General features: G+C 33.4%; 1 protein-coding gene across 4 annotated transcripts in view; it reads left to right on the top strand.

Annotated features, from left to right (window-relative positions):
• LOC126883095 (glutamine synthetase 2 cytoplasmic-like) overlaps positions 1–4,675 on the top strand; it is a 359,158-nt gene extending 354,483 nt beyond the window's left edge. For all 4 annotated transcript variants that reach the window (XM_050648330.1, XM_050648331.1, XM_050648329.1 and 1 more), the window contains exon 6: positions 4,305–4,675. In XM_050648330.1, the coding sequence (XP_050504287.1) occupies positions 4,305–4,453 (149 nt within the window). In that variant the 3' untranslated portion in view covers positions 4,454–4,675. The remainder of the gene's footprint in view (positions 1–4,304) is intronic.
• The last annotated feature ends 17,267 nt before the right edge of the window (positions 4,676–21,942 follow it).

The raw sequence follows: 21,942 nt of genomic DNA, 5'->3' as shown, positions 1-21,942 counted from the left end.
GCAAGCACTATATATACAATACATTATATATGATGTTATGATGAATATTGATGTATTTTTTTGTAAATTTCAGTCATTTTCATGGCCAGAGGGGGCAAATGCCCCCCTGGACGCCCAAATGACGCCCCTGACTCACCTGAAAATTCAAAACTTTTTTATATGCAGGGTGTTAGTAAATAAGTATGAAAAATTTTAAGGGCTAATTCTACATGAAAAATTAATACCAGTTTGCTCTATAAACATATGTCCGCAAATGCTTAGTTTTGGAGATACGGGGTGTTGAAATTTTTATTTCAAACTGCCAATTTATTTATTGCTCTAAGACCAGTTGAGCCATGGAAATTAAATTTGGTGAGTTTGAGGAGGTAGTTATTACGAATTTTTTGACATACAATTTAGAATTTTGTATTCATCATTGGCGCGCCTACGGGCAATGGTCTGAATTTTTTAAAGAAAAAAATAGTACGCCACTGAGATATTTCTAATTAAAAATTATTTTTAAATTCCACGTCTAATTTATGATAAAAAAGCTTTCTTGCCTTTTTTTGGTATGATGCACCGTTTTTATGCAGAAAAATAAAACATCTTGGCGCGTATTTGTCATTTCTTAATACATCATCAAGAACTATCCAATATAATAATACTAAACTAGAACAATAACAGAAAATATTACTAATTAGATTTCAACTAGGTGCAAAGCTGCAAGAAATGTTTAAAATGATCTCCTTTACAGATAACAGAAGAATTTTATATTTATCATTGGCGCGCGTACGGGTAATGGTCTGAATTTTTTGAAGAAAAAAATAGTACGCCACTGAGATATGTCAAACTAAAAATCATTTTTGAATTCCTCGTTCAATTTACGACAAAAAATCTTTCTTTCCTTTTTCTCATACGAGGCGCCGTTTTTATACAAAAAAATAAAACATCTTAACGCTTACCAAGTATTTGAGGTAGTTTCCATATGCATAGAAACTTAGTTCAAATACTTTGTAAACGTTAAGATGTTTAATTTTTTTGCATAAAAACGGCGCCGCATATGAAAAAAAGGCAAGAAAGATTTTTTGTCGTCAATTGAACGAGGAATTCAAAAATGATTTTTAGTTTGACATATCTCAGTGGCGTACTATTTTTTTCTTCAAAAAATTCAGACCATTACCCGTACGCGCGCCAATGATAAATATAAAATTCTTCTGTTACCTGTAAAGGAGATCATTTTAAACATTTCTTGCAGCTTTGCACGTAGTTGAAATGGTATTAGTAATATTTTCTGTTATTGTTCTAGTTTAGTATTATTATATTGGATAACTCTTGATGATGTATTAAGAAATGAAAAATATGCGCCAAGATGTTTTATTTTTCTGCATAAAAACGGTGCATCATATGAAAAAAGGCAAGAAAGGTTTTTTATCATAAATTAGACGTGGAATTTAAAAATAATTTCTAGTTCGAAATATCTCAGTGGCGTACTATTTTTTTCTTTAAAATAATTCAGACCATTGCCCGTAGGCGCGCCAATGATGAATACAAAATCTTAATTGTATATCATAAAATTTGTAATAACTACCTCCTAAAACTCACCAAATTTCATTTTCATAGCTCAACTGGTCTTAGAGCAATAAATAAATTGGCAGTTTGAAATAAAAATTTCAACACCCCGTATCTCCGAAACTAAGTATTTGCGGACATATGTTTATAGAGCAAACTGGCATTAATTTTTCATGTGGAATTAGCCCTTAAAATTTTTAATACTTATTTACTAACACCCTGTATATACGGGGTGTCATATCGGCTGAAGCTGCATTCCCACACCTAACCGCCATCTATTTCTATCCTGAGCATCTTCCTCTTCCAAATCTCGGTGTTCCATGGCCTTCCTTATCGTGTCATTCCAGGACAGTCTTGGTCTTCCCCTTTTCTTCCTACCTGGGGGTTTCCATTTCAGTAGTTTCTTTGGCCATCGTTGGTCATCCATTCTAAGTAAGTGACCGAATCATTTTAGACTTCTTCTCTCGAGCCTGTCTACCGCTGTATCGTGTGCCTGCATCCTCCTTCTTATTTCTTCATTACGTACTCTGTCCAATCGGGAGATTCCAGCATCTCTACGTATGTAGTCCATTTCCACAGCATTGATCCTTCTTCTGGCCTCTGCTGTTAATGTCCACACTTCGCTTCCATACTGACTTCCCTATTCTTAATTTTGTAGTTCTGGATATATTTTTATCCCACCACACGGAATTCAAACAACCTACTACCTTCCTACTTTGTTCAACTCGTCTTTGGATTTCTTTGTTGCCTAGGCCTTCTCTGTTTATTACAGCTCCCAGATAGTTGAATTCCTCCAAATGTTTAACTGATGTGTTCTCTGTTATTAGGATTTCAAAGTGTGCGTCAGAATTCACGACTAGATATTCTGTTTTTTCTATATTTATATTTAATCCCCATTTTTTGTAGGCTGAATACAGGCGGGTTAACATGAATTCCATGTCATACGAATCTTGTGCCAGTACTGCTTGATCGTCACCAAAGTGGATGTTAAACAGGCAGTCATCTCCGATCATGATTTCCATCAGTCCACAACTTCTTTTCCATTCTTTTAAAGCGACTTCCAAGTATATGTTAAATAGCAACGGTGATACGCTACACCCTTGCTTCAGTCTTTTTTCTATTTTTATTCCTTCAGATAGTTGTGTGCCAATCTTGACATATCCTACATTATCGCTGTACAATTATTTGATAATATGTATAATAGCCGGACTCACTTTCATTTCAGCAAGGGCATGCCACAACTTATTTCTAGGGACGGAGTCAGCCTTTTCCAAGTCTATGAAGGCAATGTGGGTTTCTTCATTTACACTCGTTCTTTTCTCTATAAGTTGTTGGATGACGAAAAGGTTGTCCACACATGAGCGTCCCGCCGTAAAACCACCTTGATTTTCACTTATTCTCCCTCTTGTCTCTACGTCTAATCTGTTCTTTATTATTCTGCTAAATAGTCTACTAATAGTACTGTTAACACTAAGGCCTCTGTAATTAGACGGATTACTATGTATCCCTTTTTGTAGATGCTCGAAATGTAGGAGATTTTCCATTCTCGAGGAAAATAATTAGTTGCAACACATCTGCAACAAAACTTGTTTCCAGTCATCAAAGCTCAATATACAACCCTATCTTCCTTGGAGCCCATCTATTTTATTTGTGGACTTTAGTAATATCTTCCAGTGCTCTTATCTTCTATATACCTATGGTATTTTACTATGTTATTGTGGTATGTACTCGGCAATATAAAATACACAACATGGTGCATGTGTTCCCTGGTATGGAGCTAATCTCTCGATATGAACTACCTTAGGTTTACTTCTAGTGGAGATCTGGATGCGATCGATCAGATCGTTTATTTTCTCTAGGACAATGTAATTTCCTCCCAGTTTGGTTGATGTTTTGAACAAAGTTCTTTCTTACGTTTGGAATTTTATAATTATACTGGGTCAACATTTCGAAAGTTCTCCCAGTAGCATTCACGTCGCACCTGACCTTGGCTTTATCACTTTGAAACTCCAAAGTTTTGAGCAAATCCGTAGACTTTTTCCAATTTTTCTTTCGAATTTTCTATGTACATCAAGGATGAACGTTCTTCTTAGCAAAGAGAGAATCTTCAAAAAATAGTATCTTAACAAAAATTTATTTCTCTTTCGGTGATCATCATTGATACCGGTCTGATGAATAACCGGTCGCTTTCTGTTCGGAAGTTCTTCAGGCTAGCTGGAATAAAGAAATTAAAGTCTACCAATCTGTTTGATTATCAGCGACAAAATATTGAAAAATATTGAGTAACAGGTCTATTAAGTCTTTCGAACATTCCATCTGATTGTGGATGGAGAGCCGTAGTTTGTGCCGTTTTACCACAACTTCTTGTTCTAGGACCATTTTTACCGTTACATAAACCATTTTTTACATCATTCTTCTACATTTTAGCATGAACTGGTCCTGTAAAATCTGTGTCGCACTCTGACCAGTGTTTTTTGACTTAAAAATGTCCTTAAAAAAGACTGCTATGAAGTTTTTGCAACACACTTTTAATGTATTATTTTGGCAATATCAATAGTTGTACGTAGTCCATCGTTACTTTCCCTCTTCTGATATAATAGACCTTTGTAAAGATCTTTATAGTCCCACTGTGTTTGGTTATTTCCTGCCAAATAGTTATTACTTATGCTATTTTTAAGCCACTGTCGGATAATTTCAAGTTTAAAAATATCAACCTAGTTTTGCTCTGTTTATTTATAAAAAAATTTCTATTTTAGGTGTTGCAAATCGTGGAGCCAGTATCAGAATTCCCCGTGGCTGTGCCGAAGACAAGAAAGGATACCTGGAAGACAGAAGACCTGCCTCAAATTGCGATCCTTACTCAGTATCTGAAGCTATCATCAGAACATGCTGTTTAAATGAATGAATGTAGAATGTACACCTAATTGTATTATACTTCCTTACACATTTTATAAATTAATGTTATATATTTTATGTTATAATATAGGTATTGTTTTAATTTAATTTTCCAAATTAGTGTAAAATTAAAATCCATCAGTTTATTATGATGGTATAGTTATCACATCACACGAAATAATATTATTGTTGCTATTTGTATATGTATTCTATTAAATAATATCTATTGATATTTTATAGTTTTTTATTTGTAAGAGAATTAAAAAAAAACAGAGCTGAAAATAAAAGAAGAATTAGGAAAACAAAGTAACATCTAAATGAAGTAGAAAAATAGTTTGGAAAAGCTCGAAAAGGAATCGAATACAAATAATAATGTATTAACTGGATTAAAGATTGAAACAGATGAAGAGAAAAAAAAGGTATATTAAATTTTATAAGAATACATCTAAACGGTAAATTAAATGTAAAACGAGTAAAAACATTAAGGCAGAAAACTTGTTTTCTGAAATAGAACTAGTAGATGAGTTAGAGGTAGCAGAATTAAGTATACTCGCCATAACAGAGACCAAAAAAAAAGAACATGGAATATTAAAAATGGAAAATAATCATACTTTAATATATATACAGGGTGTCCCGAAAAGATTGGTCATAAATTATACCACACATTCTGGGGTCAAAAAATAGATCGATTGAACCTAACTTACCTTAGTACAAATGTGCTCATAAAAAAAGTTACAGCCCTTTGAAGTTACAAAATGAAAATTGATTTTTTTTCAATATATCGAAAAGTATTAGAGATTTTCTATTGAAAATAGACACGTATCATTTTTATGGCAGGAACATCTCCAAACAAAATTATAGTGAAGTTTGTCCACCTCAAAAATTTTATGGTGGTTTTTTTCCTTTAAACCCCCCAAACTTTTGTGTACGTTCCAATTAATTCATTATTGTGGTACCATTAGTTAAACACAACGCTTTCAAAACTTTTTTGCCTCTTAGTATTTTTTCGATAAGCTAGTTTTTATCGAGATGCGGCTTTTTTTAATATATTTACATAAAAATGTTATGGGGTTTTTTTTCCTTTAACCCCCAAATGTTTGTGTACGTTACAATTAAACTATTATTGTGATACCATTAGTTAAACACAGTGTTTTTAAAACTTTTTTGCCTCTTAGTCTTTATTGACAAGTCATCTTTGATGGAGATATGGCTTCTTTTTCAAAATGTACATAAGAATGTAAATTATAAATAAATTTTCAGATTATTAACAGGTCTCTACAATCGTACTTAACCATATACAAATATGTGGTGCATTCGACAAATATTCAAAATATGTCGATAAACACTGGCTTATCGAAAAAGTACTAAGAGGCAAAAAAGTTTTAAAAACATTGTGTTTAACTAATGATGCCACAATAATAATTTAATTGGAACGTACACAAAAGTTTGGGGGGTTTAAAGGAACAAAACCCCATAAAATTTTTATGGGGTGAACAAATTTCACTTTATTTTTTTTTTAACATGATGCTACCATAAGAAACACCATGTACGTCGACTTTATACTTGGAAAAGTCCTGGAAATAGGTCTAGAAATCAAATAGATTACATCCTTACCAATATTCGCTGGAGATCATCAATTCAAACAGTCAGATCATATCCAGGGGCGATATGCGGATCCGATCATACTCTCCTCGTAGCTAAAGTAAAGTTTAAATTTAAAGCGCCCAACAAACGAAAAGAGACAAATAGGATAGAACTAAGAAAGCAGGACGACCTTCTCCAGGAAGTACATAAAATAATTTCCTCTACTCGTAACGGAACATCACAAGAAATATGGAAGACTTTTAAACATTGTGTAACAACACCAATTGATCATCCAAAGATAAATAATCCTGTGAAACGGAAACACTGGATATCAGATGAAACCTTTCAAATCATTGAGAATAGAAGAAATCTTTGTCAAAGTGGTGTGCACAGTGAAAGGGAAAAAGCTAGTTTAAGAAACCTCAATAAAGAAATAAAACGAAGATGCAAGGCAGATAAAAAACTGTACTATCAAATTATATGCAAATAAATTGAGAGACATGATCAGAATAATCAGCCGAGAGACCTATTTAAAAAAATACGCTACTTAACAAGAGGCTTCAGCTAGAACTTGGGCCATTGAAGACAACACTGGAAGTCTGAGAACAAACAGAGAAGACATAGCAGAGACATGGAGATCGTATTGCAGGGACCTATATAAAGATGATCAACGCCAAGAACCTGTTAACCAAATCTCTGACGAGGTAGAAGAAGAACCTGATATACTTGAAAATGAAGTAAGACTCGCGATCATTAAGCTCAAATATAATAAAGCACCAGGTCCAGATATGATAACAGCAGAAATGCTCAAAGCCACAGAAGAAATGGCGTAAAATTACCTCATCTACTCTGTAACCAAATATGGCATTCTAAACAATGGCCTGAAGACTGGACAAAATCTACAATAACAACAATTCATAAAAAAGGCAGCTTCCATAAATGCGACAATTATAGAACTATTTCTCTTATATCACATGCCAGTAAAATAATGCTACATAATCAATGAGAGACTAAAAACATTCCTTCAAAGAGAAATTCCACAAGAGCAAACTGGATTTACCAAAGGTAGAGGTACTCGAGAACACCTGTTGAATATAAGACAAATAATCGAAAAATCTAGGGAATTCAATATTCCACTGTACATATGCTTTGTAGATTATCGTAAGGCGTTCGACAGGGTCAAGTGGAGACACTATGGCGAATACTAAAAGAAGTAGGCGTACCTCAACACCTTATTTCGCTTATAACTGAACTATACGAACACACTACTGGATCAGTTAAAGTTCTTGACACACTTTCAAACGAATTTCATCCTGAACGGGGTATCAGACAGGGATGTATACTGTCTCCGCAGTTATTCAATATATATGGAGAGCATATTATGAGAAGAGCACTTGAAGGATGGGAAAAAGGCATCTCAATAAATGGTCATAAAATAAACAACCTACGTTTCGTAGATGACACAGCCCTTCTTGCAAATAGCTTTGATTGATCTTATACGACTGGTTGAAAACGAAAGTCAAATATTTGGTCTGCAATTAAACATATCAAAGACAAAGATCATGATAGTGGATAGACTACATAACAATCATCCACACATAACCACAATTGATCGGTTTGAAGTTGTGAACTCATACTTATATCTGAGATCATTAATCACAAACACAGGGTCACTACAAGAAGAAATAAAACGTAGATGTGATCTAGCAAAAGTTGCCACAGCAAAAATGACCACAATATGGAAGGACTGTCAAATTTCAAGAGCGTTAAAGATGAGATTGATCAATTGCTTAATATTCCCAATACTGACCTATGGATGTGAATCTTGGACCCTGAGAAATTCGGAAAGAAGAAAGATAGACGCCAATGAAATGTTCTGTTGGAGACGAATGCTACGAATTCTTGGACCGACCATAGAACAAATAATTCAATTTTAAGAGAGCTTAAATTTAGCCAACGACATGTCTATTAAGCTAGAAAGACCATTTCATAAGGGAGCCATGAAACACACCCCATATTTTTTTGCTATTTTATTGCTAATTTATTACGCAAATTAAAAATTTATTGCTTCATCCCCTTCAGAGAAACAGGTGGCCATTCCAGCTTAATATTAAGCTAGAAAGGCCAACATTCATATATCCGGAACGAAAGTAGATAGAGAGTTGCTTCTGGTGGCCTATTTTATTGCTAATTAATTGCTAATTTATTACGTAAAACAAAAATTTATTGCTTCATCCCCTTCAGAGAAACAGGTGGCCATTCCAGCTTAATATTAAGCTAGAAAGGCCAACATACATATATCCGGAACGAAAGTAGATAGAGAGTTGCTTCCAGTGGCCTATTTTATTGCTAATTCATTGCTGAGAGATTGAGTTTACAAGAATTTACAAACTCACCCCCTTCAACCCCTACCGATATCATCATTCCCCGGAATCCACAAAAAGTGAAAATAACCAGTTTAAAGAGCTAAAACCAAGTACGTATTTTTTGCTTATTCATTGCTACAGGTCTAAGCCAAAAATGAATTTTTTGCTTCCTCCCCTAACGAGCCACAATGGCTACTGCGGTTTAATACTTAAGGCTACAATACTCAACACTCCTATTTCAGGAAAGAAAGCAGATAGAGGGTCGTTTCTGGCGGCATATTTAATTTTTAATTAATTGCTGAAAGATGGGGTATACCAGAATTTACAAACTCACCCCCTCCAACCCCTACCGTTATCATCGTTCCACGGATTTCACAAAGAGTGAAAATAATCAGTTTAAAAACTTAAAACCAAGTGGGTATTTTTTTCTAATTAACAGCTGCAGGTCTACGCCAAAAACCAATTTTTTGCTTCATCCCCTAACGAGAAACAATGGCTACTGCGGTTTGATCCTTATGCTACAATACCCAACACTCCTATTTCAGGAACGAAAACAGATAGAGGGTCGTTTCCAGCGGCATATTTTATTGCTAATTAATTGCTGAAAGATATGGTATACAACAATTTGCAAACACACCCCCTCCAACCCCCACCGTTGTTCTCATTCCCCGGATTTCACAGAAAGTCAAAATTACTAGTTTAAAACCCTATGACCAAGTGGGTACTTTTTTCCTAAGCAACTGCTGCAGGTCTACACCAAAAACGATTTTATTGCTTCATCCCCTAACGAGCAACAATGGCTAATGCGGTTGAATACTACAACACTCAATTCTCCTGTTTCAGTAACGAAAACAGATAGAGCGTCGCTTCTGGCGGCCTATTTTATTATTAATTAATTGCTTATTTATTACGCAAATTACAAATTTATAGCTTCAACCCCTTCAGAGAAACAGGTGGCAATTCTAGCTTAATATTAAGTTAGAAGAGCCAACATTCATATTTCTGGAAAGAAAGTAGATAGAGAGTAGCTTTCGGCGGTATATTTTATTGCTAATTAATTGCTGAAAGATTGGATATACCAGAATTTACAAACTCATCCCGTCCAACCCCTACCATTATTATCGCTCAACGGATTTCACAGAAAGTGAAAATTACCAGTTTAAAAATCTAAGACCAAGTGGGTATTTTTTTCCTAAGCAACTGCTGCAGGTCTACGCCAAATTTGATTTTATCGCTTCATCCCCTAACCAGTAAAAATGGCTACTGCGGTTGAATACTTAAGCTACAACACTCAATTCTCCTATTTCAGTAACGAAAGCAGATAGAGGGTAGCTCTATCTGCTTCCGTTCTTGAAATAGGAGTGTTGGGTATTGTAGCTTAAGAATTAAACCGCAGTAGCCATTGTTTCTCGTTAGGGGATGAAGCAAAAAATTGGTTTTTGGCGTAGACCTGCAGCCGTTAATTAGAAAAAAATACCCACTTGGTTTTAAGTTTTTAAACTGATTATTTTCACGCTTTGTGAAATCCGTGGAACGATGATAACGGTAGGGGTTAGAGGGGGTGAGTTTGTAAATACTGGTATAACCCATCTTTCAGCAATTAATTAAAAATTAAATATGCCGCCAGAAGCGACCCTCTATCTGCTTTCTTTCCTGAAATAGGAGTGTTGAGTATTGCAGCCTTAAGTATTAAACCGCTGCAGCCATTGTGGCTCGTTAGGGGACGAAGCAAAACATGCATTTTTGGCTTAGACATGTAGTAATTAATGAGCAAAAAATACGTACTTGGTTTTAGCTCTTTAAACTGGTTATTTTCACTTTTTGTGGATTCCGGGGAATGATGATAACGGTAGGGGTTGAAGGGGGTGAGTTTGTAAATTCTTGTAAACTTAATCTTTCAGCAATTAATTAGCAATAAAATATGCCGCCGGAAGCTACCCTATATCTACTTTCGTTCCGGAAATATGAATGTTGGCTATTCTAGCTTAATATTAAGCTGAAATGGCCACCTGTTTCTCTGAAGGGGATGAAGCAATAAATTTTTGTTTTGCGTAATAAATTAGCAATTAATTAGCAATGAAATAGGCCACCCGAAGCAACACTCTATCTACTTTCGTTCCGGATATATGAATGTTGGCCTTTCTAGCTTAATATTAAGCTGGAATGGCCACCTCTGAAGGGGATGAAGCAATAAATTTTTGTTTTGCGTAATAAATTAGCAATTAATTAGCAATAAAATAGGCCGCCGGAAGCAACTCTCTATCTACTTTCGTTCCGGATATATGAACGTTGGCCTTTCTAGCTTAATATTAAGCTGGAATGGCCACCTGTTTCTCTGAAGGGGATGAAGCAATAAATTTTTGTTTTGCGTAATAAATTAGCAATTAATTAGCAATAAAATAGACCACCGGAAGCAACTCTCTATCTACTTTCGTTTCGGATATATGAATGTTGGCCTTTCTAGCTTAATATTAAGCTGGAATGGCCACCTGTTTCTCTGAAGGGGATGAAGCAATAAATTTTTAATTTGCGTAATAAATTAGCAATAAAATAGCAAAAAAATATGGGGTGTGTCTCATGGCTCCCTTATGAAATGGTCTTTCTAGCTTAATAGACATGCCAACGACTCTCCAGTAAAGTCCATCTCCAACAATTAAAATACTTTGGACATGTTATGAAAGCAAATACAGAAAACATGGAACGACTCATTATACAAGGAAAGGTGGAAGGCCGAAGATCACGAGGAAGATCCCCAACAAGATGGATCCATAAAATTACGGGAATATGCAAAAGACCTATGCATGAGTTAAAAGAAATGACCAGAGACAGAGATCTTTGGAGACGGACAATACACGACATCACGTCGACCACTACACTCCCTCCGGGGGGTCAGGATTGAAGAGAGAGACCATAAGAAAGCTACATGTCCATTTTCAATAAAAAATGTCTAAGAGTTTTCGATATATGAAAAAAAATCGATGTTTATTTTGTAACTTCAAAGGGCTGTAACTTTTTTTGTGTGCACTATTGTATATAGGTAAGTGAGGTTCAATCAACCTATTTTTGACCCGAGAATCTGTGGTATAATTTATGACCAATCTTTTCGGGACACCCTGTATAATGGAGTATCAGAAGAGCAGCTGCAAGTGTAGGTTGCATAATACATAAAAGACTGTAAAACCAGATATACTTTTGGAAGGCATGTTCAGAGAGAATATTACTAATAGAAATGAATGATAACGAGTATAACCGCAATAAAATTATTATAGTAGTATTTGGACCAAACGAAGGTTGATTTTGGGGTAAGTTAAGGTTTGCAACAGAAGCCGCAAAGGGAGAAAATATTCATTGCAGGGGATTTACACTAGACTTTTTTGCACTTTAAACCACATTGACAATAGCTAATATATTTTTAACACAAAGAATACACATGTATACCTACTAGAGAAGTAAAAAGTCTAAATATGAAATCCATAATTTTATTAACCATATACTTACTAGTTGAAAGCAATGAGAAGAAAAGTAATCGATACAAAAGTAGGTACACGGAAGACTCAAAATAGGCAGAGACCATTACGTGTGAAGATCAAGAGGACTTTAACGAAGAACAAAATAATATATTGGAAGATAACGTTGAAGTAGGCATTACTATATGGATAACGTAAAAACGTTGAAGTATGGAAAAGCTCCTTATACAAGGCGAAAACGGCGGGTTCGTTGGAAAAAATATTCCCATGAGATTTGTTTGCATAATCACATTCGTGAGACACCCTAGAATAAGGTTCAAGAAGTCGCCCACGCGAAAAGTGGTCCAATTTTTTTAACAATTTTTTTTAATCAAATTGCAAAAATCAATATTTTCGGCCCGGAGAAATTTTTTTTAGATTTTTAGGACCATTCCGGACAGAAAAGATCTCTTATAATTTTTCTCTAAAGGTGATCGTGTTCGAGTTATAAGCAATTTAAAATTTGAAAAACGCCAAAATGGCCATTTTTAAGACTTAATAACTCGGTTAAAAATGATATTAGGAAAGTCAGAGAGTGACTAAATCAACTTTAAAGCCCCCCCCCCCTTCCCTGAAAAAATTTGTGTCATTAATTTATTACTAAGCTGTTATTTTTAATTATTAATAATGAGTGGTAAGATCGTATTGACGCGGCTGTAAATGTGAGTGCGAGTGAGATGCGCCATTGGACTGCCTTAGTGGCATCGCTTTCGCACTCATCATGGACGGCCGCCTAATACGTGCATGGCGCTCATTATTTTTACTTATAACAGCTTAGGAATCAAATAATGACAAAAATTTGTTCAGGATCTTGTAGGGGGGTGGGGGCTTTAAATTTTTATTTAGTTACTTTCTGACTTTCATAGTAATAACTTTTAACCGAGTTATTAAGCCTTGAAAATCGCCATTTTTCGTTTTTTAAACGCTTTTATTAACCTAGTTCAATAGTTTGCATCAAATTTTTAGACGTTAATTTGACTGCCTTTTCTCCAATGCAAATGAATGAAAATTTGCAGACATATGCATTCGCGGAAACAATTTACGAATAGTCAATAAAAAAAATTTGTGTTTATTAATTGTTTAAATAAAAAAACGATTTTAATGGAAAATGCTTATATTCTTTTGTTTTTTACAATGTAAAAAGTTGAAACTTCTACGATTGAAGCTAATGATATGAACTATACATAATTTCACTTTTTACGTTAATTGTTTACGTTATGCTTCATAAATAAACAAAAAAGTTTCAAATTTTTTGCCGATTCCGACTACTTTTCATGTTTGTACCTACATCATATGCTTTATACATATTTTAATAAACATGACGATATATTTTAATGTTTGAAAAGTGTAAGACTAAAAAGTAAAAAAAAATATAAAAATTTTTTAAGAAACGCTTTTTTTAGTTACGAGTGACTAAAATTAAAAATATAAAAAATCAACTAAAAAGCAAAAAAAGAAGCGTGGGGCGAAAACCGTTTATTCGATGAAGACGCACCACGCGTCTCTTTAATTTTTTAATTTTTTAATTTTTTAATTTTTTTTTTTATTTTTTGCCTTTTAGTTGATTTTTTATATTTTTCTTAAAAAAATTTTTATATTTTTTTATTTCAATTTTAAAATGCTTTTACTACGAAAACGATTACCTAACTTTAGAGAAAAATTATAAGAGACCTTTTTTATCCGGTCCAAAAAATTTGTTCCGGCCAAAATATTGATTTTTGCAATTTGATTAAAAAAATTGTTAAAAATAATTGGACCACTTTTGCGTGGGCTACTTCTTAAATCTTATTCTGGAATGTCTCACGAATGTGATTATGCAAAAAAATCTCATGGGAATATTTTCTCCAAAGAACCTGCCGTTTTCGCCTTGTCTACCTGGAGTGGATAGAATAACAACACAAATTATAACATACATGAAAAAAAATGGCAATTAAATATTTATAAAAAATGATTAAAATATGGAAAAACGACAATATAAGTTCTTCCACGCTAACTTTTCCCATGCATGAAATTATTCACGAATTACTTTTTACACTAGGTCTCTTTTTTACCCACAAAAACTAATAGTATTGCAAAATTAAGCCATTTGTCCTTAAAAATCACAATACCTAAGGTAAACAAGGATAACCAATATGGAATGTCGTTGATATAACTTTTCGTTTTACTTTGTTTACTATGAAATTTGACGTTTATGTGTAAGTGACAGTCATTAGCGAATTTGTTGGTCATTATTTAAATTTATTATTTATTGGTGTTTCAAACTAATTAATTTTAGTTTTTGTATATGTTATTGTAATTTTTATTTTCAACCATAATTATTGTTAGAACGTCTAACTACTGTCCTCTCTTAATTTAATTACTTCCGGTAAGTACCTACCTATTTATTCTTTAAGGAAAATCGACAAATAATATTTATGATTGTGGCTATAGTTCTGTCGAAGGGAAACGTATTTGTTTATTTTCGAGATTACTGTTTATCTTTTGGTATTTTTTTTAATTTATTTATTACCATTCTATATTTATTTCTATACTAGTAATACTCGGTATGATGTTCAAGCTGTTTAATTCTCCTCAATAGTGAAAAAATATTGTGTGTGTGTTTTGTGTTTTATTGGCACTGGTTTTCACAACCAACTGGCCAGTCAATTTCATAATGAAAGATTTTTAAGATTTAAAAATGCGCTCTATAATATGATCTTATTTTTTTAAACTATTTATTTTAAACCCGTCCAACTTTCTGAACATAGAAATAACACTACAATAAAAAGTGTTGTAGAAGGAAAACGATGCATTTAAATTCTGGTGGATGAGGGGTTAAATATACTTTGCATTTTTCTTAAAATGCATTAGTCATCAATTTTTTTTGCAGCATATCTCGCTTAGTTGGAATGGAATCGCCATATAATATTTCTCATTTTAAAGGTCTTTTCAAGTACTACAAAAAGGTGTTGGTAGTATTATACACCTAAAATCGACCGTTTCTCTGTTGTTTCAAGTTGAATACACCGATTTGAGCATGCACCAACCAAAAAAACAATCTCCTTTCCCCTACTATATCTATTTTTATATTAAAACTAGAAGATTTGCCAATGAACAATTCTCTTTGTTTATTTATAGGTTACAAAAATGTTTTATATAGTTTTTTTAGTTATATGCATAGTTTTTAAGCTATTCGCAAAAAAACCGTCCGAAATGGTGTCATTTTTCAATGAAAATGGCCAATTTATAACCACGAATAACTCAAAAAGTATTGAGTTTTCGAAAAAAAGTTATAGAACAGGTTTTACTTAGAATTAGGTTCCCTAGCTACTTCCGTGGTTATTTCAACCAAAAAATTGTCCACCCCCGAGAAGGGGTGGAAACCGCTCCCAAGATAAAAGCGCACATCGCCATAGGGTAGACTTTGAATTAGGAGATAAGTAGAGGCTATTCATAAAATTTCATTAAAATCCATGCAGTAGGATAGAATTCGGAGGTAATATTCTGTTCTTGCTCTCATTGCCTTTCGTAAGAAGCTTGGAAAGGGTCACTAATTAATAGTACCCATATACAAAAAAGGAGATAGGAGAGAATCTATTAACTACCGAGGATTGACTTTCCTATATAAATGTATGATGTAGTAAACACTTAGGAAAAATAATAAACAAACGATTAAGAACAATCAAGAACACACATTACATGGAGCACAAAGTGGTAGGAGTATACAAGATCATATATTCACTTTAAAACAGTTAACACAAAAACAAAAAGCGCTGCAAGGCAAAAATATAATATACATAGTATTTTTTGACCTAGAAAGGCCTTAGATAAAGTTCCAAGACAGAAATTATGGAAAATTCTAATCGAAAAACGGATGGACAACAAGTTACTAAGAATGATACAAAAATATACAATGAGAACAACAATGCCGTAATCAGTAATAATTTAACATCAGATACGTTTAAAATAAATGAATGGTAGGTTAAGACAGGGAGAAACACTTATCCTAAAACTATTTCTAATACTTATGGACGCAACAATTAAGAAATGTAGGGGAGAGTTGGACAAAACGGGATACCATCCTTGTTTATTTTTACTACGGAAAATATGTTAAAGAAATCATCATGTAATTAATTTTTGTAGCTACAACATTTATTGAAGCATACAAAAAAATTCTTTTAGCTATTTTTAATTGCTGGAAAATGCCAAAAAAAATGTTTATTAAAGTCCTACACATCCCGTTTTAGCATACCACGGTTGGATAAAACGGGATAGGTTCACAATATTTAATTTTTTGTATAAAATTATCTAAAAAGTATAATTAAGAAGACCTAAAACTGCAAATCAAAATTTACTCTTGGCAGTTGGTTTTATTGCAAAATGGGAATAAGACCTTTTATTTAGGACTTGATTCGTATATCAGAACAAAAGTCACATAAAAATATGTTGTTCTTTTCTGCGGTATGAGAACACGCTTCATATCGCTATTTAAAAAATTAATAGGCCAACAAATAATAGGTGGATAAAACTGGACATAATGAAACTGGATCTCATTTTATCCAACTTATAAGTGTCCCGTTTTGTCCAACTCATACATTTTTCAAAACAAAAATGGCTGCTGCCTAAATGTGAAAGTAAAATTATTAGATAGACTACACATGAGAATATTCGTTAATGAGTGGTTAATTAAATGTAATAGTCACCGGAATTATATATTTATATATGTAGGCAGTATAATGCTATAATGTAGAAAACAACGCACTTAAAAGTACAAAGAGCCAAAAAAATAGAGTCAAACAATTATAAACACAACAACTTTTCATCAAATAGTAGTGGCCCCGAGTTAAAACGAACTGAGAATGTTAAAATGACGACTGGTAACAAGTTTCCGTCATTGTCCGATTGATAGCAGCACTAGGTGGGTCTCTAGTCTCTAGGCTAGGTATCCCGTTTTATCCGACTATCTCGTTTCATCCACCCCTCTCCCCTACAACAGGGAATAAAAAACTGAATGTAGGGTATAGAAATCTGCAAATAGTATAAATCTCGGAAGGAGTATTTTCTGACGATTTAGTGCTAATGCCAAAAACTGATAAAGAAACTGAAGAAGAAAGATTAATTTGGAAATATCTAAAGAAGGACTCACTATGCAGATAGGAGAAACAAAAGAGGAACTTAATATAGAAATTGAAATACAAATAGAAGTTAAAAGTTTAACATACTTATCAGTTTAGGACCCGGTCTCTAGAAGCAGAAATCAATAGCAGAGTAGAGAAGACGCTACAGCTACATCATGAAGTGAATAAAAAATTTATATTAAGAAAAGAAATACAAAAGTGAAAGTTTTCAAAGCAGTTTATAGAATATTCTGACTTTTGGCAGCGAATCATGGGTACTATCGGAAATGCAAAGGAGCAACATACAGGCTGTAGGCTTAAGGTTTTTAAGAAGAGTTAAAGGTGCAGTCCACATTGGAGTTTATAGAACAGAGACAGCTGAGTTGGTAGGATCATTTACACCAGATGAAAGATACCATACCAGTGAGAAGAGTGTGGAAAACAAAAATATTGAAAAACAAAAAAGGGGAAGACCAAGACAAATAGGAAAGATATTGGAGAGAAAAGGAGTGACACGAACAGAGGCAAAGATGTTGACACGAAGTCCTAACGAATGTAAGAAATTTGTTGAAAAGTAAAATAATACTTAGGCTAAAGCCACACGGGCGATAATTTACGGCGCCGTAAGAGCAGTAAACCCATTGGTTGACTAACTCCTCCACCAATTTTAGATGAAATAGGAGTTAGTCAACCAATGCCTCGTCAGGTTTACTGCTCTTACGGTGCCGTAAATTATCGCCGGTGTGGCCTTAGCCTTACACCATTATATGGTAGAAAGGGTTTTGATCATATATTTAAACTATATTAACAATGTTAATTCGTATTATTTACGTCTATGAACGTGGTGATTAACTAACACCCAGCCGTAGATTGTTTCCATTTTAGCTTCTTTTGCTTTCTGTAACCTTTTGTCCTTTAAACTTGTTTCCAAACTATCTTCTTTTGACTTCACAAAGAACTAATTATCCTGTTAAGTAAAATATTACAGGATGAATTACAGAAGAATGGAGAACCACTCAAATGATAGCGTTATTTAAGAAAGGTGATAGAGTAGACCCCAGTAACTATAGAGGGATAAATTAACTGAGCACTATACTGAAACTCACAACAAAAATACTGATGAAGAAAATAATGGCGTGCATAAATATATCGGATAAACAAGGATTTAGAAGTGCAAGATAATGTAACGATGCAGTTTTTGTGATAAGGCAAATAGCGGAGAAATCATTAGAATATAACAAGCCAGTCTTTTTCTGTTTCATAGACCTAAATAAAGCGTTTGATAGAATACAAAAATTTACCACTGGATATTATAAAACTGATAGAAAACATATATGTAAGAAATAAAATATAAATGAAAGTCAATGGAATAATAACAGAACTCATAAAAGCAAACATAGGAAACAGGCAAGGAGATTCACTAAGTCCTCTACTGTTTAACATAATGTTAGATGCAATAATAAAACAAGGGAAGAAAAAAAAGAGGGTACAAAATGGGCGATAGAGAGATAAAAATACTCTGTTACGTTGATGACACCGTGTTAGTAGCAAAGTGCGAAGACGACCTACAAAGATCAAATTCAACATTAACGCAAAAGAAATGAATATCAAAAATTACAGCCCAAAAAACAAAAAGCTTAGTAATATCCAAAGAACCAATAAGATGCAAATTGGAGTTAGACAATAAAAAATTATACAAGTAACGACTTTTAAATACCTGGGAATTAATCTATCAGCCGTAGTTTAGGCGTCAGAGGGGTCACCGTGTCCTTTTCAATTCTGATGGACAAACTCAACGGTTTCTTATGGATTTTTGGCTGCTGATTACGAATTTTGAGGGTAGATTTCGATCTGAGTGGTCAAAAAATTGTTATAAACAATTTAATCGCTGATAAATTGTTTATAAGGCTCTGGCTCATAAACTAAAAGAGATAAAAAAGAATGTTTCAAATAAAATTTGTTCGTTAATAAAAAACGAAGAAAAAAACGTTTACTAAACTTAAATCCAGCAGTTAGAACTCAAGATATTGTAAAATTAGTGCACAATGCAAATTGCAAATTGCAAAATAAGTATTTTTCGAAACTTTATCGATCGTAACTCAGCTTCTACGCATGCAAATGAGCCATAGAATGGCTGATTTTAAAGCTTCATTAATAGGTTTCCAAACAAAGTTTGTTAAATTACTTTATCTTCATTTGTTTTAAAGTTATACACGTTTGAAGTTATATATTTCTTAAAAAAATTGTACATTAATTTGTTTATAAGGGTTTCAAGTAAATTTGAGCTGTAAACAGTTATACGTTAATTAACAATAATGATAGAAAAACTCAAAAGGAACATTTTGAGCTTTCTAAAATGTTCGGAAGTTTATTTTTGGTCAAGATATCGATATTTTAATGGCGCGCTATGGGGCGCAAAATCGGCTCACAGTCAAGTATGTCAGTATTTTTCGACGCTTTATCAATCGTAACTCGGCTTCTACGCATACAAATGAGTCAATATGTGATATCCATATAAAAATGAATATAGTTCTTTAACAGCATCATCATTGCATATAAAACGAGCATTTATGTTGTGGGGGCATGCACAAAATGTACGTGCCTTGCTGATGTTGCAAAAGAACTAGATCCACTTTATATGGATATCATATAGATAATTAGACTCTGAAGCCCCAGAAAGTTTTAGTTTTACTGCCTACAAAAACAGACTTAGTACCACCATGTAACTGTAAAAATTGCTCTAAGAACTTAAGCAGATGTAAAAAAGCTGAGATTCTCTGTATATCTCGATGCAGATGCATGAAAATAATATCAACTTACTTTTTAGTTATATTTCTGAAATATGAGTTTTTAATGTTTTTTTCTCATTTAGTACAAAAAAAAGAAGACAGAGTAAATCAAATGAAAGGTGATACGAGGTACAGTATGATGATTTAATTATAAGAATTATATGATAAAATTTTATTAGGATCTTCATAAATAAAAAATAAAGATAACGTATATACACATAGAAATTATAATTTGCATCGAGAAGTTAGCGCGTGAACCTTTACGCGGTGAGCCAATCTCGCACCTCAGAGCGCGCTATTAAAATATCGATATCTTGGCCAAAAATAAACATATGAACATTTTCTTAAGCTCAAAATATTCCTTTTGAGTTTTTCTATGATTATTGTTAATTACAGTATAAACGTTTATAGCTCAAATTTGCTTGAAGCCCTTATAAACAAATTAATGTACAATTTTTTTAAGAAAATTTTAACTTCAAACGGATGTAACTTTAAAACTAATGAAGACAAAGTAATTTAATAAACTTTGTTTGGAGGAATATTCATTAAACTTTAAAACGAGACCCTCTAAGGCTAATTTGCATGCTTGGAAGTCGAGTTACGATCGATAAAGCTTTGAAAAATACTTACTTTGCAATTTGCAATTTGCATTGTACACTAATTTTACAATATCTTGAGTTCTAATTATTGGATTTAAGTTTAGTAAACGTTTTTTTCTACGTTTTTTATTAACGAACAAATTTTATTTGAAACATTCTTTTTATCTCTTTTAGTTTATGAGCCAGAGCCTTATAAACAATTTATAAAAAATTAAATTGTTTATAACAATTTTTGACCACTCGGATCGAATTCCACCCTCGAAATTCGTAATCAGCAGCCAAAAATCCGTAAGAAACCGTTGAGTTTGTCCATCAGAATTGAAAAGGACACGGTGACCTCTATTTGGCGCCTAGACTACCGACAACACTTTTCGAAGATGAGGTAAAAGACCAAATAATTAAAGCCAGTAGAACGGTCGGATGCCTAAACGACGAAAAACAAACAACCAAGTGTGGAAACAAAGGCCCGAATACATAAGTCAATTATATCAGTTATGACCTACATGGCCGAAACAATACCAGATACAAGCAAAACACAAAGACATCTGGAGACCTTAAGAAGGATTGCTGGAAAGGGACTACAGGACAGAGTAAGAAGTGAGGAAATCAGACGCATATGTGGGGTAGACAATATAAATACCTGGGTAAAAAACAGAAAAGAAGAGTAGAATCAATACACAAGCAGGATGTCTGAATCAGGGATAGTAAGAATAGCCAGGGACAAGTCACCTTTAGGCAGAATAAGTATAGGAAAACGCCCAAGGAAAAGATGGAATGACAATTTAGGGATAGGATGAAAGATATCGTTGAAGAAAAATAGGCAGTCAGGGGCGTAACAGAGGGCCCCGCAGCATGAAGCTTGCGGGGGGACCCCAATCGCTTAAGGGCCCCATCTTGTCATCTGATATTATGTAAAAATCTGTTATTGTTATATTATTTTTACGTTGTCTGTTTAAATTTAAAAACGTAAAAATTTTTAACTAGACGTATTTGCCAAGTGAATCATCTCATAATATCTAGAAACTTAATCCCTTCCGGTCTACCGAAATTTTATGGCAGCGACAATAAACTATATAATGCTTTACGTGACTATTGAAAGATATTAGAATTGCAATTTGCCGAATTTAAGAACAATATTTTTAAATCTAAAAATGGGTTTTCTTTCTCTCTGTTCTTTATCTACTTTTAGTAGTTCGATACAATATTATCGCCAGTAATTTCATATTGGTTGTTTGCATTGAATGTTATTTATGTTTGTGTTGTTTTACGGTTATAGTTGCATCAGTTTGGTACGCATTTATTTAACAATTATTGTCGACTTTTCTTGTGTAATCATTGGACAATCTCTCAACAGATAAACGGTAAGATAAGGAAATTATAACACTTACGCTTTAGGGAAGTCAATGTAGAAAAACTTGCATTGTTTCGGTTACGGAAAAAAATCAAACAAGCTTATATTTTTCTAAAACATTTTTTGTTAGTTTATATATCTTATCTTAAAGTGAAAAGTTTTACTCACAGATGCCTCTAATTGTTTATTAATTTTTTAAACAATAAAA

This window comes from Diabrotica virgifera, chromosome 4 (assembly GCF_917563875.1).
Source record: "Diabrotica virgifera virgifera chromosome 4, PGI_DIABVI_V3a".
Taxonomy (NCBI): domain Eukaryota; kingdom Metazoa; phylum Arthropoda; class Insecta; order Coleoptera; family Chrysomelidae; genus Diabrotica; species Diabrotica virgifera.
Note: the sequence above shows the minus strand (reverse complement) of the source record. Positions and strands in the feature narration are given on the sequence as shown.